This window comes from Gorilla gorilla, chromosome 18 (assembly GCF_029281585.2).
Source record: "Gorilla gorilla gorilla isolate KB3781 chromosome 18, NHGRI_mGorGor1-v2.1_pri, whole genome shotgun sequence".
Taxonomy (NCBI): domain Eukaryota; kingdom Metazoa; phylum Chordata; class Mammalia; order Primates; family Hominidae; genus Gorilla; species Gorilla gorilla.
Genome location: NC_073242.2, coordinates 107,027,565 through 107,049,063, shown reverse-complemented (window position 1 = coordinate 107,049,063; position 21,499 = coordinate 107,027,565). Strand labels below are relative to the sequence as shown.

General features: G+C 36.0%; 1 protein-coding gene across 3 annotated transcripts in view; it reads right to left on the bottom strand.

Annotated features, from left to right (window-relative positions):
* Positions 1–21,499, bottom strand: part of CNTNAP4 (contactin associated protein family member 4) — a 281,020-nt gene that overhangs the window by 8,887 nt on the left and 250,634 nt on the right. For 2 of the 3 annotated variants that reach the window (XM_004058016.5, XM_019012821.4), the window contains 4 exons: positions 14,530–14,769; positions 11,980–12,204; positions 10,480–10,613; positions 9,542–9,629 (listed from right to left, as the gene is read on the bottom strand). In XM_004058016.5, coding sequence (XP_004058064.5) covers positions 9,542–9,629; positions 10,480–10,613; positions 11,980–12,204; positions 14,530–14,769 — 687 coding nt within the window. The remainder of the gene's footprint in view (positions 1–9,541; positions 9,630–10,479; positions 10,614–11,979; positions 12,205–14,529; positions 14,770–21,499) is intronic. The other variant, XM_055366612.2, reaches the window with a different exon arrangement.

The following is a 21,499-nucleotide window of genomic DNA, read 5'->3' as shown; positions in this document are numbered from 1 at the left end:
GAAAACAAATGCCCTGATGTTTGAGTATTTTACATGTTAGCGGGGAAAGGGAGAGAGACAATAAACATAGAAACAAAAACTAAATGAGAATTTTAAAGACTGATAATGCTATGAAGAAAACAAATTAGACAATATGATGGTTGTAACTGGAACAGAAAATTACCCTGATGGATTAGGTTATATTTATGTTTATTTTAAGGGTGACATTTTTTGCAGCCCTATTCCCTTGGTACACTACGGATATTATTCCAGCATCTTCTGGCTGTATTACTTCTTTTTCAAAATTTGTAAGATATCCTATGATTTTTGAATTTTCATCAGATTGTCCCTAAGTGTGTATCTTATCTCAGTATTCTGCATAGAACATGATAAGCCCTTTCAATCTGCAGACACAAAGTTTTTATTTAGCTTGGAATTTTTCATATAATCTGCACACTACTGCTGTTTCACCTTCATCCTTTTTATTCTCTTAGAATGCCAATTTTTCACATTAGGTCTCCTGTATATATTCTCTAAATTCATTTTATTTCCATCCTGATTTCTATTATTTAAGACTTATATCTCTGTGGGTCAAATACTTCATTCACTTGATCTGCCAGATGCAAATTCAAGTAGCAAAAAAGATCATTCTTTCCTGTTATATTTTTTGTTTGGGAAAAAAATCATATCTTTTTAGATCCTCAAGGTCTTTTTCTTGCTTTATGAGAATCTCCTTAAAGTACTCTTACTAAGCCTCATTCATGTTGTTGTCTGTCTCCTTGAATAGCTTTATTTTGATAGAAAATCATTTTGGTTTAGTTTTTTTCTCCTTTTATTGATGTTGAATGGTTTTAAGTCTGGAGTTGGTTTGTTAGTTTACTTTTTAATCTGCTTGCTGGTGCCCAGCCACTGATCACCTTAGGTGGCTCACACCCAGGGCGCGTAGACAGTGTGGTGGTCTGGGTGGACCAGGAGCAGAGCTGCAGGCCACAGCCCTAAGAGGAAACCTCTCCTCACTCAGCTTTGGGACAGAGAGGGCATGGCCCAAATTTCAGGTCATCTTGGCATCTTGAGAAACAGAGAAAATGGGCACACTAATATTTTCTAACGCTTATCTTTCCCGATGGGGCCCAGGGACCTCTGTAAGGCAAGCAATCCCCAAGATCCAAACAATTCAAATCCCCCCCTGAGATTCTCCTAGGCTGGCCCCCGGACTTCCTTCCAACCCAGAAGGTAGGAAGCCCCACAAGAGCCTCCTCACTGGTTCCCTCCAGGATCCCCCTGCCTGTCCGCCTGGACCAACAACTCATTTCAGAAGCGTCGGTGGGGTAGAATTCGAATCGGAAGTGGAGGGAAACTACAAGCAAATCAGCCGCCGTCCTCCCAGAATTGAGTCCAAACAAAATTAGCAGCTACATTAAGTTGCTCATAAGCAAAGCTGGCCTTAGAAATACACAGCATCAGATATCTGCTTTGACAATTGTGCTAATAAGCCAACGGGCAAAAATATAAGTTTTTCTTGTTATCTGACTCCCAAAAAGCCAACATAGTGTAATGAGTTAGAACAAGGTAGGTGGAGGGAGAGACTGATGACAAATGTCTCCTGCTTCACAGAAATCTGGATAAAACAGTCATGTTTTAGGTGTTTCTTGTCATAATAATCCTTAACTGACTCGGATTTCTGGGTGTTTGTGCCTGTTAAAAAGTAACCTCAAGTGCATTTTCCAACAAAGGGAGTGACTTCTGCTTGTCAAAAGGAGAAACCTTTTAACAAAAGGCCTGCAAGAAAAATGGAGTACCGAGAAATTAGAATTTGGTGAAGTGCCCTTCTATTACAGAGAAACGACTGTTTTTTTGAAAGATACGACAATACATGCAAGAACAATTACAAGGAGTGCTTTATGAAATTTCCTGTGGCGTAAGCAAAAAAATAAAAACTCAGAAAACGAAGTACTTTATATGTCCTACCTATGAGGAGTCATTTAAAAAGAAAGATCTCAATGTCTGGAATCCATTAAGAAGGCTTGCCAAAAAAAAAAAAAAAAAATGGTGCAGTGAATCAAGAGAGCCAGGGTTGGAACTGAATGGTGCACTTTTACTATTTTACACAATTCCACCAGGGACTCAACACAAAAAAGGGTTAGTGGGAAAGTAAAATGGCAAAGCAGACAAAAAAAAATACTATGTGGATAAAGAGGCAGTTTATCATAAAAGGTATTTGTTTGCCAACCAAACCTACTGTACTGAGTTATAAACTTGAAAGCCTGATTAATGCACAGGTTATGTACAGGCAGCTATCTTACAGTGGCAGGTATTTCCCTTTTGCTTTCAACATAACCTGTCTCATTTTAAGTGTCATTTTACAAGATGTTTGCAAAAATCACAGTGTACTTAGGTAAACTAATTAAACTTTCTTTTGTACCCCTTTGGCTTCGAAGCTGGTTTTACTTAAAATATCCTTGAGATGGAAGATTGTCTCTAAAGCTCTTCTGGGGAGAGTCAGTAGACATCCTCTTCTCTCAGACCACACATTTTATTTACATCTGGCCTAAATTGCCACTGCAGAAACCTGAGGTGTGCTTCCTGAGCTCTGCGGACTCCAAAGAGATAAATGATCCCTATGGGTCATCGCCTCTAAATATACCAAAGCTACTACTCGGAACGAGTGAAAATAATCTCCAGGCTTATAGAAAACTCCTATAACATAAAAATGAACAGAACTCAGAACTTAAATTTACAATGAGTTTTGGAGATAAAAAGCAAATGTAGCACACCCTATTAATGATGGATGAATGTCAACCAAGTTAATTTGATGCAACCTGGTTTTTACTGCTACCATCATGAATTATCAATACATTATTGTTAGTATTCTTGTGCCATTATGTATTTGACACAAAAAATAACAAATAGTAATTATAAATTTCATTCAACTTTTGAGTAGTGATTTTTTTCAGTCATTTTTACTGTGTGTTAAATTACATCATTATTCAAAATGTGGGCATATTTTCCCATGAGAGGTTTTATACAACTTTAATAAGATTATGTAAATATCTTAACTGAGATCTTTCTTTTTCCCCATGTGGTGGAATTGTGATCCAGTAATAGCTTAATGAATTGGCAAAACAACTTTGTATCTGTATATTTCCTTTAATTAATTACATCCTAGAGAGATTTCTTTTTCTATAATTTTCTAGTAAATATTTATGTTAAGGAAGCTGATTGACAAGTCAGTCACTTTGGCATTGGAATTTATGTACATTGTGAACAAAGTACTTAGACATGACATCAGACTATCTGCCTTTTCACAGGGAAGACCAGAAAGAAAGGAAATGCTTTCTTCCCCATCCTCTAGTACTCATTTCTACAAATGAGGATGAACTATAGTGACAATTTTTCACTCCAATCATCATTAGCAAGCATTACAAGCAGATATCAAGCAAGGGGGATAATTTTTATGTAATAATATTAAATTGTACTATGATGGCATGAGAATCATCTCTAACATCCCATTACATTTAACAGACAATGCTGGTAGCATTCAAATTTCTCTGCTCTGATTCTGATTAGTCCTTTGGAATATCATCAGCCTCAGTGGTCCCCAACCTTTTTGGCACCAGGGACCAGTTTCAAGGAAGACAGGTTTTCCACAGATGGGAGTGGGGGGATGGCTTTGGGATGATTCAAGTGCATTACATTTATTGTGCACTTTCTCTCTATTATGCATTGTAATACATAATGAAATAATTATACAATTGGCCATAATGTAGAATCAGTGAGAGCCCTGAGCTTCTCTTCCTGTAACTAGACGGTCCCATCTGGGGGTGATGGGAGTTGGTGACAGGTCATCAGGCATTAGATTCTCATAATGAGCACACAACCCAGATCCCTCACATGTGCAGTTCACAGTAGGGTTCTCACTCCTATGAGAATCTAATGCTGTGGCTGATCTGACAGGAGGCAGAGCTCAGGTGGTAATGCAAGCAATGGGGAGCAGCTGTAAATACAGATGAAGCTTCGCTTGCTTGCCTGCCTGCCACTCACCTACTGCTGTGCAGCACAGTACTTGTCCATGGCCCGTGGTTTAGGAACCCCTGATCATACTGATCTTGCAGTATCTCCTTGTTGTGGCTGCATAGTGCCCTCTCTCTACTTCACAGGTTCCATGTTCACACCCCAGGCAATCCCTTCCTTTCTCTTCCTTACATGGATGACTCTTCTTTAATAAATTCACTCACATATTATCATCAGTGCCTAATCGGGGCTTTATTTTTTACTTATTCCTGGTGTGGGCACTTTTTAGTTTTTCCTTTTTTTTTTGAAATGGAGTCTTGCTGTGTCACCAGGCTGGAGTGCAATGGCACAATCTCAGCTCACCGCAACCTCTGCCTCTCGGGTTCAAGCGACTCCCCTGCCTCAGCCTCCTGAGTAGCTGAGACTACGGGCGCATGCTACCACGCCCGGCTAATTTTTGTATTTTAGTAGAGATGGGGCTTCACCGTGTTAGCCAGGATGATCTCAATCTCCTGACGTCGTGATCCATCCACCTCGGACTCCCAAAGTGCTAGGATTACAGGCGTGAGCCACTGTGCCTGGCTGGGTACCTTTTAAGGCATGTTAGTAATTAAAGAAATAAACAATCCCTTTCTCCTTTTTATTTTTGAAATTCTTGTTTTATCATTGTATGAAGGTTTGTAGACTTGAGGCACCTGAAAATATATAATTTTGGATTGGTGACTCTTGCTTTTATCATTTGATATTTTTTTAAGTGTAACTAGAGCTCTATGTGTTATTATGCTTGGCTGCCAAATAAAAAGCTTTGCAGGTGACATCATTGTCAGAGGAATACACTTGCCCACCCCACGGGGACCACCTGCCTATGACTATACGTGCTTCTCACAAAATCTCAACTTCCAAGTTATCATTTGTTCTACTATTAAAATCAGGTAATGTGATTCTTTCAACATCATGAATACTTTTTGGATTTGGAACATGACACCTCTGATCTACTTTCATGTATTATGATTACAAGAATAAGCTTCTAGGTATGGCCAGCTCAATACAGTATGGCTAACCCTGTGGAATCGACTAAAGCCTTCACAAGAAGAAAGTCATGCTACGCACTGAAGACAGTCTATGACATTTTAATTATTAAAAAAATTAAAAATCAATGGACCTGATACATTTTTTTAAAAGATTGTAAGATAGATTTTGATTTTACTTTTCTTGCTCTAACTTGCACTTTCCTTTTAAAACATGCTTTTAAAATAACCAATCCATTATTTTGAAAGTTATTTCATGATATATTTATAAAATCACAGTTCCCTTAATTTACCTAGGTCACCTTTTGTCTCACCTCTGAGCACTGAAGCAAGTTTTACATAAAGAATTTCTGATACATTGGAGATTTCTCTTATAGCTCATCAGAGGAGATTGAGTAGACTTCCTTTTCCTTGCTGCCTACACACTTTATTTACATCTGGCCTAAATCTCCACTGCAGTAATTTGAAAGTACATCTTGGCTCTGCAGCCCCAAAACAGAGAAATGATTATTATGGACCACCATATCTAATATAGAAAAGCTATATGCTGAGAAAGAGTGAAAACAATCTCTCAGTTTTTACCTAAATAAATCATAAAACTAATCTAACATATAAAAGTGTCCAGGAATAGAACTCAAGAGCTTAATTTTACAGTAAAATTAAATATAAAAAGCAAATGCAATGTAGTCTGCTGATTATGAGAGGATTTGAACTCAGCTGTTTAACTAAAACCTTTGTCTTCCCACTATAGCTCTAAACTTTCAATATATTATTATTGCCAAAGTTATTAAGTACTTCTGTATTTTAATTGTAACAGGTAGTTAGAAATGGTTACCATGTCATCATAGTACAGTTTGATACTGTTTCTTAAAATTCACCCACCTTTCTCAATATCTGCTAGTAATGTTTTTTAACAGGGTCAGCAATTCAAAATTACCCCTAGAATGTTTTCTACATTTAAGAAATGAGTACTGGAAAAATTCAAGAGAGGGAAAATATTTCCTTTATATCTCTTTTTCCACCTGAAAAAGCATGGGATAATTATATACTTAAGTCGTTTGTTGTAATTGTAGGCAAATTACAACTCCAAAAAAAAAAAGGCAATGTTTATGTGCTACTCCCTTAGAAGAAATATCCAGACATTATAAAAACAGAAGAATTTTAATATATTTTAACTTGGAGGGTAATTTGGGACTACTTTATCTAAAGCAATATTGGGGCACATTACACTCATGTCGATACAAAGGCACGTTTTGTTATCATGATTATCGAAATCCCCACTGCCATAAGCTCTGTAAGGGCAGATGTAACGTCTACCTTGTTGAGTGGCATTCTCTGTTTACATGGTAGGTGATCACAAGGTATGTATTTAATATATGAATCAAGGAGTCACCTGGGCTTACAAAAATGCAAAACATATTTGATAAGTGCAGAAACGTGAGAATGTGCCTCAAAGACCACGAACTACAGGGAGATTAATTGACCAAGGGTCCCCACTGCTGGGCTCTGAAATCCATCCTCATGCTTGTACCAAGGCCATGATTCCCAAGGACTGCCCCCAGGCAATGGCAGGTCACAGCAGGCATTCCAAGACAGGCTCATCCCTGGCAAACGAGGGACTCCTCTGGAGGCTGACTTTAACTTAATGGCTCCCCGAACATTGCTAAATCTTTCTTAGACTGCACATTGGTCTGAGACACTTCTGTGCTTCTGTCTAATTTTCCCTCTCTTTCTCCATCCCTGTAGACAGAGTGTCATGGACATCTAACGGTCCTGTCTGCCTTAGCCAGCTCCTTCACATTTTCTCTTACATGATTGTTCCCTTAATAAAATCCTCATATGCTTAATCCTGTCTTCACAGCTGTTGTTTGGAGGACCTGGACTAACACAGTAAGTGACTTCAAGACAGAACAATCCTCTTTGAAATATTAATAACTCTTGTTCATCTATTTCACTATAAATATACTGCATTAAAATATAAGGATATACTATGTAACATGTTGCTATAAATTCATATACCACACAAAATTTGACCACAAGTTATCGGTTTCCTTTGAATTACAAATGATTAGTCCCTAATCAAGATCCATACCTTAGACATATGCCAAATAAATTATCACTTATACTTTTAGGAGAGTTAGTTGACTGAGACCATAAAGTTCATTGCTCAGTTTGGACTTTCACTTTTCAGCATATATGATATGCATATTTGGATAATATGCAACTCTCGAGTAAAAACCTTAACATCTTTAATTCTATAGGAATCTCCCTTATTCATTTACAAAAAGGGAAATGAGAACTTATATAGTGAATGTTATTCTACTGTTTGGTTAATACAATCCTCCTTATAGGATGAAAATCAGCTTCCCAATTGTTTTATAATATATTGAATATATTTCTACTCACAGTGGTATAATATCTTGCACAGAAAACCTACTTAATATTTCTTCTTGACATCTTGACATAGTATCAGCTTATGATTCCACTCATTAATGGCATCTACTGTACTAGTGTAGAGTTTGGGGGATGAGGACTCTTCCAAATCACAGTTGCACATATTTTTAATTCTGTAAATAACAATAGTTATGTGCGCAGGTAGGCTTAAGTGAGGACAGAATAAGGAGCTGAGTCTTCTGTGAGCCTGATGTTCAGCAAAGAGGTTTTTAGACAGATTGCCTCATTGCAGAGGTTGGGGCTCCACCCTATGATCCCTACATCTTTGCCTCATCCTGGGTCTCTCTGGGGCTCTCATCCCTTTCCCAGCCACCTGCATGCTTACCTCCCCCAAAGCTGAGAGCCATCTGCAGGGAAGTAGATGGGTCCCACAGTTAAAACAGTTGAGGCTTTGTTTTTGTTGCTGCTTGTTTGTTTAGACTTTTACAATTCTCTTTGGCTTCCTACGCTATGCCATAGCTATACATGGAATAAGACCCTATAATGCTATTAAAAAATAATGTTCAGAAATACCTTAGTCACATATCCAAAGCTAAATAGGCAGAGCTAGATAGTTACATACCCAGAGCTGAATAGTCTCCTGGACACTAATGTTCTTACCTCCGCAGTGGCCTGAAATAGCTATAAATATTTCCCAATACTAAATATGAAATAACAAAATATATTCTCTTTTGTTTTTAACAAAGGGAGAGCCTAGCCATGTTTTTCTATGCATCTGAAGTTTTGTCTACAGCTAATACCCATGTGCACAGACTTAAGAGTGCACACTGTCTTATCTGTTAATTATACATCAGGGGACAAGATTTGAATCAACAGAATAAAGTAGAATCGTCATTTCATGCTAAATATGTTATTGGCTATGTACATATTCTTAGAGCAAATGATACACATGTCAGTCTTAAATAGCTGGATTTATGTAATAACACTGTGAGACTCCCTTGGAATTTTTCAGTTAAGCTTCCAAACATCTAAGAAGTACTTTGCACATATTTTTTTCTGTCCACTATAGATAATGGAAGAACATTGCAATTCATGGTATTTCCCCTGTTTGTTTGGAGAATAAGAACACATAATCTTGGTGCTCATCATAGCACTTGAAAGCCTATAAATATTTATTTGCTGAACTATTAACCTTCTCAGGGGCCAATATTTTGATCATTCACCTATGGGTTTAATCAAACATTCTCAAGATTCTGAGATTAGCTACAGGCAACATAAGGAATGATTAACTGAGGTACAAATAACTGCAAAGGTCAAAAAATAAAATTCCGTTTACTATCTTGGACAAAATATTTCAGATTAGTGTCAAATACCAGAGTAGGAATAAAAATTAGGCTACAAGAGCCCCCCTCTCCTCAAATAAGGTGAAATTCCAATACTCTTAATGATTAATGTATAACTAAAAAAGAAATATCTATTAAAATTTACTTTTCAATTTAATCCTTGTTGGCAAGTGTAAAAAAATGCAAACATATTCTGATGTTAAAATGGCAGCAGTGCATTTCTACTCCAGTGCTGTAATTAAAGGTAATTGATGGAAATAAATAAGCATTATAAGGCATTTAGATTGCATCTGAGCAAGCGTGGCTGCCAAGGGCAACATTGCAACAAGGCAAATAGAATCCAAGTCATAACCTGAAACATATTAACTAACTAGAATAAAAAGTAATTGTATTCTTCTTCCATTTTTTAAATCTAATCTTAGTTTTATCATTAGAGGAAAGTTTGTATATTTGGCACCTAATTAATACATACTTTGCTATTTTTTATTTTCAACTATTTAATATTTTTGAAATGTGAGAATAATACCATATTTCATTATACTTTATTGAGACAGGACTGAGACCAGAGTGACCTTACCATCAAAGGAAGATGCTTGCTCATCACACAGGACGCCCCTACTCATGCCTGCATATGCCTCTGTCTTGATTATCACTCACTTCATAATCAAAATAGGCAAGGGATTTCCTTTGCCATGACGAAGTGGGTGTGTGTAATATGACTTTTCTGATCCATGTTTATGTATCATGATTAGCAAGGTTAGGGGAAAGCTTGTTTCTTTCACTTACCTAAAATCCTGCCCAATACCAGAGATTTGACTGCACTGAATTCTGTGCCTGATGACAGGTGAACTTGTCTCCTTGTATTACCGTCAATCTACAAAATTATTACACAAGATAAAAACATCCATATGGATGACGTTTTATTGAGAAGACAGGAAGCAACAGAGGACAAGAGAAAAAGATACATCAAGCAGTTGTTAGCATGGCCCCAAACATTTAGAAAAAAACAAAATTTAAAAGCTTAGCCACTTAGAAAGGTTTTTCTAAGTGTTATTATATAATTGTTAATATATAATATAATATTAGTATTATTTCTATACTACCCTCAGATGCCAGTGCACCCTATCTTCTATCCCCTTGTATCATTTTATTTTTCTCCACTGGATAAGGAATCCAAAATTGATGAAGCCAACAAAAAGATACAAAAGGTTATTTTTCACCTTAACACTTTTACTTGGTATTTTTATTTGAGGTAGGCAGCTAAGAAATTTTCTTCTAGGCAGAGGACCAAAAAATTATTAGTGCTTTTCTTCAAAAACTGGCTCCATGAATAATTCCACTTTCTTTGCTGTGACTCATATCATTAACAAAAATTCTGATATTACAATCATTATTTTCTGATAGATTTATTACTGCATTTATCTAAAGTAAACCAGTTTCATTAGCATAGCGATGGTCCTACCAGTAGCACACTATGACAGCATTTTCCTTCTGAGCAGAAACAAGTTAGAAAAGATTGACATTTAAAGTATCTGATGTTAATAATATAATGAACAAAATCGTATTGCTTAAAAGAATCCTGACTACATTTGAGGTCTATTATCTATAGAAGAAGACCACTGAAAGTGTTTCTGCTCATTGTGTTCATTATCAAATTTCTGCTTGAGATCCTTCATGCTGGAGAGTCATTAAAATGATTGCTTCTGCTGAATTTACTACATTACCTCTATAAAGACCACTCCTTCTTCTCTGTTAATCATTATGTGGTGAAGTTGTCCATCAGCCATGTTTTTAAAATCAAAGTTAACAACATCAGGCTCTTGATATTTATTTAACTTGTACCTGATCTGCAAACTTCCTAGAGTGGGGAAAAATTGTGATTCTTTTAGTAAAAATCGTACTTTGAGAACGGCTTACTTAAAAATCAGAGTCATTTTTTGTTGCTATTTATTCATTTCGAGGGAAAAATTGGAAGATACCTTTTTATAATCCCCAAGAGTCAGTTTCCAAGTGAAATTGCAATAATGTATTTTCAAAATCATGACCAAGTATGTTGCACACAAGCACTCTCTTTCCTGCAAATCTTTAATTTAACATCAACTCAGATTAAGCATATGCAAATCTCTGCACTTGCCTCTCACTTAAAAAATAATATTAAGTATTTCTGAAATGCCAACCTATTGCTTAATACTGCAATAATATTCTGTTCCTATATTTAAAAAATATATCTCACACTCTGGAAATACAACAATTAATGAAATTATTAAACGCAAATGTAGTTTTACTAAAGAGAAGAAATATGTCCAAGTGGTCATGGTCACAGACTTTGAAATGAAATAATGGTAAGATGAATGATTTTAAGCCAAATTTACCATCAGAATTAGTACTACTCATTTAATTGCCTGCAGAGATGTCAGTTAATTTATTTCACAGGATATCTTTCAATTTGACAAAGAAAATGCCCTAATATATAAATAAGCTTCAAGCTCAAAATGCGCAGTAAGAATAAATACACTTATCGAACAATCTTATTTTTATTTTGGTGTTCAGTACAGTACCCTTGGGATATATTTGAATCAGTTGAAATGATATAGTCACATGTTTGTATGTTTGCTTTTCTTATCCAGAGAAGTTATTTCCAAAATTTTTACCTTTAATCTAGATGTGGGAAAGAGAAAAATAGCAGTAAATGGTTTTCTGTAGGAACCACATTTCCTAATCTACATTCCCTTAACACTGCATGGATATACCATTTTTTTTCCCATGATGATTTTTTTAACTAAAAGGTCATCTTGTGGCCATATTCTTATCCATAATGCTGGTTTATTAACACTCCCTTAATGTTTCTTTACTTTGATTTGCAGGAAATACTTATGTACAACAAGACACCTTATTTCAAAGTGAACTACAAAACAAATATTGATATTCATATGGAATAGTCAAGGAGCTTCTAACAATAATATAATAAATGTTTTATATAAATAAAATTATACATTGAATATGTAAAATTATCAAAATCATAAAGAGATAAAGGCATCTTAATCATTTTAAATAATCCTTTTAGATTATACTTATAGGATAGTACTAAAAATATGAATACAAAAAACAGGCACATTCAATTTTTCTGTTTGTAGCTTGAGAAGCCAGAACACAAGAATGATCCATATTATTAGAGAGCTAGTGTTCTAATTTAATTTTCTCTCTCTCATCTAAAAAGAACTCACCATTTTTGGCAATGATCACAGAAAGGTATTCTTTGTAAAAGGAGCTCACAAAAAGCAGCAAGCTTGGTGTTCGTGTTGTTCGGAAACTAAATTTGATCATTTCTCTGCTCAGCTTCATATCACCATGAAATGAAGCAGCGTGGGAGCTGGAGTTTTTATTTAAAAGATAATTTTCTTGAAAATTGTATATCACGGATGAGCCAGATCCAAAATATGCAGAAATCTCTGAAATAATATATATATTTTTTTGTCAAAAATTTTAAGTACAAGGATCTTGTTTTAGTTACAATAATTATATTTTAGTTTCTTTAAATAATGAATTGCATAGATAGAAGAACCAACCCCAAACTAGAATCAAATAATAAAGTAAGTTAATAGAGCTTTCATAATGATCTTTGAAATGCCTTTCTGTTAAAATGACATATAATTAATGCACTAGTATAATTTTACAGTTGAAAGTTAAATGCTTTCTTATCTGAGTTCAAACACAAACCAGGCTTGTCTTCTATCTCCTTGATCATCTACTTTTTTATTTAAATTTTAACTCCCATCTGTTATATTGCAGATAGTACAATCTTAAATGAAGTGTATCTTAAAGGAAGTCTAGGGCATCCTATCTACAAAATAGTTAGGAAGGAAGGATGTTTGAGAGACTCTCTTCTTTCCCAGGATCGAGAGGCAGAAATTTTCCTTTATGTCTAAACATTTTCTCATAGTTATTGTGTACTATAAAAAGAAAGCTAAGTCTAGTATTAACGTGATACAGGGAAACAGGATCAAAAAACAGAACTAACCAACCTCTTTTAAATCATTTTACAAAAGTGTAGTATTTTCCTGGTATGAGATTAATATCCCAAATTCTGTCTTCCTCTCTCTCTCTCTCTCACACACACACACCAAATACATATGTATGAAAATGAAGAAGATGGCAGAAGAAATAACTAGTTTTAAATCCCTGAATCTGCTTCTCTCCATTACTGAAAATGGTTACTGAATACAAGTTGTAGATGATACTTACTGGATCATACAGTAATGTTTAGGCTCCCTTGACATTTTAGAGTTTTTTTATTGTTTCATTATTTATTATCTATAACATGCATTTTATATTCAATATAATATGTGCATACAGAGTAACATTTACGGTTTCACTTAGCAAGATGAACTGGAAATTATTTATATCCAGAAAACGAAGACATGTTATTTTAATGAAGTGGTCTTAATGATCACTTTAAACATGAAAAGTGTCCTAGAATGGTACCAGCAGTATATGATTATGATCACAAGTTGATTTGTAAATTATAGATTATTCCTGAGAAAAGCAGATGACTTGAAAAGAGCATTTGGCCAATTTTTTATTAACTCATCCCCATGCTTTCTTTGTAAGTCAGGAGTTGTTTTAATCTGGAGCCAAGTTTTGTTAGCCTCCTTCAGGAAAAGGTTCAATAGCCAAGAGACACTTTAAGTAGTTGAATTTAAATTGGATGTCAGTCTTCTATGAGGAACTATGAAAGAGTAATAAATGTTTGTATATTCATGGAAGTCTGTCCAGAACACTTAATCCTACAACTGTTCTTTTCTTCTCCCATGAGGCATATCAGATAATGAGAGACGCTGAAAAGTATTCTGCTATTTTATTTCACCAGCAGATATTCAACATATCATACAATAAAATGTATGATTAATGTATAAGTGTGTCTATTTTTGTAATGCATCAATATTTAATGGTATATTGTTTATATTTCTGGAAAAAATATGTCTGAAAAACTCAAATAAAAAACAATGCATCTTAAATATGCTTGCATTGTTGAATATCTTCAACAAATATAATAGTAACAGGGCCGGGCATGGGGACTTATGTCTGTAATCCCAGCACCTTGGGAAGCTCAGGTGGGTGGATTACTTGAGGTCAGGAATTTGAGACCAGCCTGGGCAACATGGTGAAACACTATCTCTACTAAAAATACAACAACTAGCTGGGCATAGTGGTGGGCTCCTGTAAGCCCAGCTACTCGGGAGGCGGAGGCAGGAGAATCGCTTGAACCTGGGAGGTGGAGGTTGCAGTGAGCCGAGATTGCGCCACTGCACTCCAGCCTGGGTGACAGAGTGACAGAGTAAGACTCAGTCTCAAATAAAAAAAAAAAAAGTAATGCTTTAAATGATTTTAAAATAAAGAATTGCCCCATGGGGCAGGTTGCTGACAGCCATATTATTTAAGAGCATCAACACTAGGTAGAAAAAAGCAGATTGAGCAACTAACACTTTAAAATACATAAAGGTGACTATTAATGGATTTACCATCAACAAACACTAGCTTTTCATAAATGAGTCAAATATTTAAGTAATGAAATATGATGCACTCCATCTTTGAATATATGATGCTGTCTCATCACCAGGATCTTGTACTCATTCTTTACATTCAATAGATACTTTGCCAAAGAAATCCAGAAATTGAATTTTTTTTGTTTCAAATAGCTGCAAAGAAAAGAACGGCCAGACATTTAATTCACATTGAATAAATTTTCCTCTTACAGTCTTCCATGCCACACTTACCATTTGAGCAGAATGGCCCTGTGTATGCAGAGAAAGTGCAGTCACAAAAGAACCCAATGGGTCTTTCTCTGCATTTCCCTCCATTGCGGCATAACTTCCCATAGCTGCTGCAATGTCCCCTACAACCTGGCTGCACTTCTGGAGTCACCTGGGCTCTTTCTTCCAAATCCAGGGTCATCCCATTCAACTGCAGAGACCGAATGCAGCCCAGAAAGCCTCTCTGTCTGGTGGCCGTTCCACCTAAAAGGGAAATACTGCAAATGGAAACATGTTCCTAGGTGTTTTATTCAGGATTTAAAGACCAAACAAAACTGAGGCCTTACAGAGAACGGCAAAAAAAAATGGATGAGCAAATATAATTTTGGAAACACAATTCATGGTCAAATATAGACTCCAAGAAAGATACAACTTTAATTCAATTTTTTTAAAAGTTGAATATGTTACATTTTTTTCTAAAAAATATTTATTGATCTTTAAATTGAGGAATAAAATAGAGGTCATACACTACTCTCATTGAAAATAACAGTGACATGTATCGTTATTTTAATGTAGAAACTACTTTCTGGGAATTTGAATAAGTATATATTGCTGGGTAAGTGTGGTTTGTCCTTCATATTTAAACCTGATCTTGATTCTGGTACAGTTTTAACTTTGTGAGAATTATGAAGGAGTCCTTGAGATCTTCTGATGGTGCATTGATATGGTCCTTTGGTTGTTATCCATTCATTGAAAAGACGGTAATTGAATGTCAGATTATTTGTTTTTGGCTGACATATTTCCCAGTGATTGTTTTTCTAAAGGTTAGTCTAGTGTTCAGTGTTTTATGCTTGGAAAGATTCTTAACAAAATTGCAAAAGGGGATCGATACAGAAATAAGTGATGTAACGGTAACGTTTATTGAATACATAACCATATGTACTTATCAAGTCACCCTTGAAGAGGTCTACAATGTTGGGTTGGAATCAGACCCTATTATTCTAAGGTAGAGGTTCTCAAACTTTAAGAAATATGGGTAACACATAATCACATGTAGAGCTTCTAATAAATAGACTCGGTAGCTTGCTCCAAGAAATACTGGTTATGTGGTCCAAAAATAGGGTTGTGAATCTCAACAGTTAACAAAGCTTGCAGGAGATTCTAATTCAGATGATCACCAGACCATCATTGTATAAGCACTACCCTGATAGAAGTGTAAGCCCTGGGTAGATTCATACATAAATTTGTGTCCAGGAATACTCTTAAGTTAATGCTCAGAACTTGAAGTGGGAAAAGAGTACCCTAACCTAAATAACCTGGCAATTCTATTGAGAGGCAATTAGATGGTTATGAGGCCTCTAAAAAGAAGCTCCATCTTTGGATAAATGATGGTGTCTCATCACCAGGACCTTGTATGTACTCTTTACATATAAATTCTCTTTTCCTAAAACATGTTCACTTTTTTTCTTCCAAATCATTTAGGTAGCTCCTTAATCTAGCCTTCATTCAACAAGGGCTACTTCAATTGCTACTGTATATCCAGCACAAAGAACAGTGGTAGACAAATAATTTCTGTGTTATAACTATGAAATCCATCCATTCATTTGTTAAACCACAATATACATAGAAATGGGAGAAATGGGCATAGTGCTTCAAGGGTAAAGGGGGACTCTTTTTGCCCCACAGAGATGCTTGGGTCTCTGAGACTGAGAATGAGGCCCGAATTTAATGAACATTTCTAATAAACTAATGATCTCTTTGCAAATAATGAAAGACTATGAAAAGGAACCTCAAAGAATTCCTGAGAATTCTGGACTTACGGACACTAACACTATTCAGAATTCAGATTCATAGCTATAACTATATCCAAATTGCTGTATTTAAATATCTATTCAAAATGTTTCCATTTACATACTTGGTTTCTCCTCAGTGAAGGATGCCAAGGTCTTAAGGGTGTTGGCTGTTCTATTTATAAATCTATTTATAAATCTAGAGAGTGTCAACATATTGCCATTGTCACAAGTGGGCATGGTAGGCGTGGAGTTAATTTCATCACAGAGTTTTGGAATGCCTGGAAATCTTCTTGTTTAATTCCTCCTACATTTACATTTACTTCTGCCATTTTTTTTAAGATTTTTAATATGGGTGCCCAATTGAGTTGTTTATTCCTTTTTGTTGTTCTGTTGTAAAAATTAATAGACACATAATAATTGTTCATATTTATGGTGTACATAATGTTGTGATATACATGATATGTAGTGATCAGATCAGAGTAGTTAGCATCACCATCACCTCAAACATTTATCATTTTTTAGTGTTGGGAACATTCAATATCTTCCTAGTTATTTGAAACTACATATTATTGTAAACTATAGTCATTCTACAGCGGCATACAACACTAGAACTTTTTCCTCCTGTCTAGCTGTAACAGTGTATCCTTTAACAAATCTCTGTGCCCCTTCCCTGTACCCTCCCCATCTTCTAGTATCCTCTGTTCTACTTTTTACTTATGAGATCACCCTTTCCTTAGCTTCCTTATATGAGTAATATCATGCTGTGTTTAACTTTCTGTTCCTGGTTTATTTCACTAAACATAATGCCCTTCAGTTCCATCCATGTTGCTGTGAGTGACAGGATTTTATTCTTTTTTATGCCTGAATTGTATTCCATTACATATATACACCACTTTTTTTAATCGATTCATTTGTTATTGGACAACTGGGTTGATTCCACATCTTGGCTATTGTCATTAGTGTTGCAATAAACTTAGGGGTGCAGCTGTCTTTTCAATACACTGATTTTCTTTTCTTTGGATAAATGCCCATTATTGAGATTGCTGGATCACGTTGTAGTTCTATTTGTAGTTTTTTGAGGACCTGCCATTCTTGAAGTCTCTCTTCTGCCCTTATCCTCAAGATTTTTCTTTTTCTTCCTTACCAGAGCTGCTACTTCTTTATCTTCACACCTCCCTATTCTTCCACTCTGTTGACTCAACTCAGTGAGCTCCCAGGGCTCAAAGTCTTTGGCCAGGATTCTTTTGGCGTCCTTGTTGGATATTTCTTCCCTGGGTAAGGTCCAGCTCACATCTTGGTTTTCACTTTGGCACAGGAACTTTTTGCAGGGGGGCCACATTCTGTGAACTCTGAATTAAAGGTGTGCTCTTGGTGTATTTAATTTACTTTGTATTATCCCACATTAAATCATGGTATACAGTCTACAGTATACAGTAACATTAAATCACATTGTTATACATTTGCTGCTCTGAAACATGCACAGTCTCCCTAACTCACAGGCTTATCTCATTCTGCCAGTAACAACGTAACTGAATAACTTGGGGTCCAACAACTGACTAAAGTCCATTTCCAGCTGTTCTGATTTTTTTTGTGTTTGTTTAGTTTGTTTTGGATGATGGGAAACTAGGGGCATAGAGAATTTCAAAGATTGGCCCACAGGTCCATCTGAGGAAATACTAGAATAAACACATTGTAGTTAGAGGCAGAGGCAGGATTCAGATCCACAGATAGCCTTCCATTCCAAGGAAGTTTCTTTGCACTTCACACCACTATCTGGTAAAAGAAGACTTATCTGTTTTCTTGTATGCATCAGCTCATCTTTGGATTGAACAGCACTTCAGCTCTCCAAGCTTTATTTAGCAGCTCTTTCTGGGCACTGAAGGTATGAAACTATATGAAATCAATCTTGCTGACAAAAAACTCTAGTAATAAATTTAGATGGGGAAACACAAGATTACCACAAGATAATAAAAATAAATACACAGTAAAGAAGAAAGTCAGAGTGTGGGGTGAGTAGCAGAAGAAAATAAATGTATATACATGTGAAATATGTGCTTAGATAATATTTGTAAGAGTGAGAAGGAAATCAGTACACAACTTTAAAAACATGACATCTTAATTCTGTACTTTTGTTATTTACCTAACCAAATAGTTTTAAGCTACACTCTAAATGACCAGAAAACATAATGTCTAATTAGACACAAACCGTTGTGTCATACATGTATTTAGAATTTTTCCTTTACTGTTAGGTTTCAAGTCAATAACTTTATTTTCAGATGTAACTATTCGAAAAACGTGGCTAATGTAAATAGGATTGGGCTTGAAAGCTTAATTAAAGATTCCACTGCCTTTTCAGGGTTAGAGTGTGTCCAATTAAAATGAGTTGCAGTTTGGTTAATTGATTCTGGATGTTTCCACTGAGCTATTACGTTTGGAACTGTCTTCCAATTAATTTTCTATCAATTTACCTGCCATGTTATATCAGATATAATGAATTTCGGGACTTCACAAACACTGAGTATCTTGTGAAACAAATGCCCAACCTTTCCATGTTTATTGAGTTTAACTGAACCTGTCCACTTATGCAATGGTATTGAGGGCCTGCATCTGAATAATTTGTCCGGGTGCTGAGTAGAGACCCAGCACCAAACCCTTTCCTCATGTTTATTATTCTCAGGAAATTACTATAAGCGACAGACGTTAATGTCATGGAGTAGAAGTTGGTTCTTTCCTATGCCAATTTTCCACTATTTTTGTGGCAGAAAGACCTTTGAGATTACACTTTAAATTTTTAATGGCAAATTATTCATGCGCTGTGCTTGAATATTATTGAGAATTAATTGGGAACAACTGCATAACTCACCCACTCACCCAGGGGCCTTACAGAAATAAAGAAATCAAGATCCTCAACCTTCTCTTCAAAATTCAAAGCTATAGAAATTTGCCTGGCACAGTACAAGGACACTCCCTGACTTTGACACTATGACAAAGAAAAACAGGCAAAGCCCCAACCACAAATTAACTTGGGGCAGAATAGTGACAGGGCATGCAGGCTGGGCCCAGGACCAAGTCAGGAGATTGAAGGGAAAAAGTTGTCTTCTATATGTCAAGCATTGGACCGTCAACCCTGTTCGCTTCCTGGTGGAAAACTTTGCCTTGCAGAAATAGTGCTGTTGGTTAACATAGAAGGCAGGGAATCTGGAGGCCCAGCTCTAAGTTTGTCACGCAATGTTCTTCATTAAGCAAAGTCCTGGAAAGGAGGGGAGGAAGAGGACTATTCTTCCTCGTGTTCAAAGAACTATCGTGGTTCAAAGAGGCAGCTGTTGCAAGTGACTGTCATGGGCAGAAAATTCAGTCACTTTTCCCTGAACCAAAGTCAGGGGTGAAAACGTGCCCCAGTCGTAGAAGCAGCAGAAAGAATGAGTCTATTTAGACTTCTCACACACTGAAGCCAGAGCGAGTCTCTAGTTTGACCATGCTAAGGCCTATTTTAGAGAAATCAACTGTTGTTCACTGATGAATAATCACATTCTCTTATCCCCAGACATCCCATCTGAATTCTGACCTCAGTCAATGATCGCTAAGATTTACCTACTGGATATAGAAAAGTACACTCGGGGCGTCTTAGGCTAATCATGAAAAAGATGCCTCAAGGATGGGAGAAGTGCGTACTTAAGATAAACGATTTGATTATATTAAAGAGAAATGAGACCTCTATTGTACTGAATTCAAACCTAAGGCTGCTTGATATTCTCTTCCCATAACTACATTTTAGCATATCAAAAACCGAAATTAAAAAAATAATAATCTGGAATATATTGTAATTAATAACGTGTCCATTCAAAGACACTATTAACAATATGAAAGCACAATCAACTCACAGAGAGGTCGAAGATCTTATAATAAATTTATATGAAAAGGACTCACCTGAAATATACAAAGAATTCTTATGAAGTTTTTTAAAAAAATAAGACAATCTCGTAGAAAACGGGCAACAGATCTGAACAGCCACTTTATAAAGGAAGCTATCCAATGGTGAACAGAGATATGGCACTATTTCCTGTGCTTAGCCTATGCATATGCCGTGACCTAGAAATTTCGCTACCAGGTGAAATCACAGAAATACACACGTTTACACACACACACACACACACACACACACATACACACAGCTGAGATTGATCACTACAGTCTCAGAGCTTCAATATGTTTAGAGTTCAACATCAACCTTTGCATGTGGTTTTTAGAAATTGTTCACTTTAAAAAGTCGATAAATATTTATAGATTCCATGCAATTCGAATGCAAAGCAAGTTACTTCTATGTCAGGGGTCCTTACTTCTCCTCCAGGTGAGAGTCACAAAGTACTGAAATAAAGTTAGCCCCATTTGAAAACCTGTCAGTAAAAGAATTGAGACTGGAAACAAAAATTGCGGAGCTGGTTGAATAAAAATCAATTCAAGGCTAATTTAAGAAGCTTCTATGAAAATGCTGAGTTTACAAACCAAAATAGAATATGACCACTGTCACATTTCAGCTTTAAAAATGATTGATTCTTTTCTCTCCATCATTTCTGTGGCTGGAGAATGTTTGTGAGTCTACGATAACAGCAGTGACTGGATGCTAAGTCCTCGGTGTTAGCAAGTCAAGGGCACGCGTTCAATACACTGATTAGCATTAGGTCCCAAAATATTTTTTAGAAGACAATAAGAGGCAGTTCTGAATAGGACTCTTTAAGATAGGCATAAATCACACACACACACACACAAAGGACAAAGTGAAAGAACATGAAAAGGATAGTAAAGACCCAATGTCACAACTAAGAACAAAAATGGAGAAAGACAGGCTACAAACAGAAGGCGAATCCATTTTATTATAAAAAGCAATGTAATGTGATGGCTGGAATTATCTGGAGGAGAGGAGGAGATGTACATTGCGTTGCTGCTCATTGTGTCTAATCTATTGCATTACGCTGATGTTAATTCTTATCACTTAGTCATACAAGGGTTTTGTGCATTATTTTATTCTTCCTTTACTTTGCATGACATCCTACAGTTTAGATTAGTTGAAGCTAATTGTTCTAATATTTGAAACGTCAGGGATTGCTCAAAAGCCTTCTGATTTGTATTGCTCGGGTGATGTGGGCTAAGGCTAGCTGCATCTCTGAAACTCCATTTATCATTTCCTTATTCCTATTTCAGTT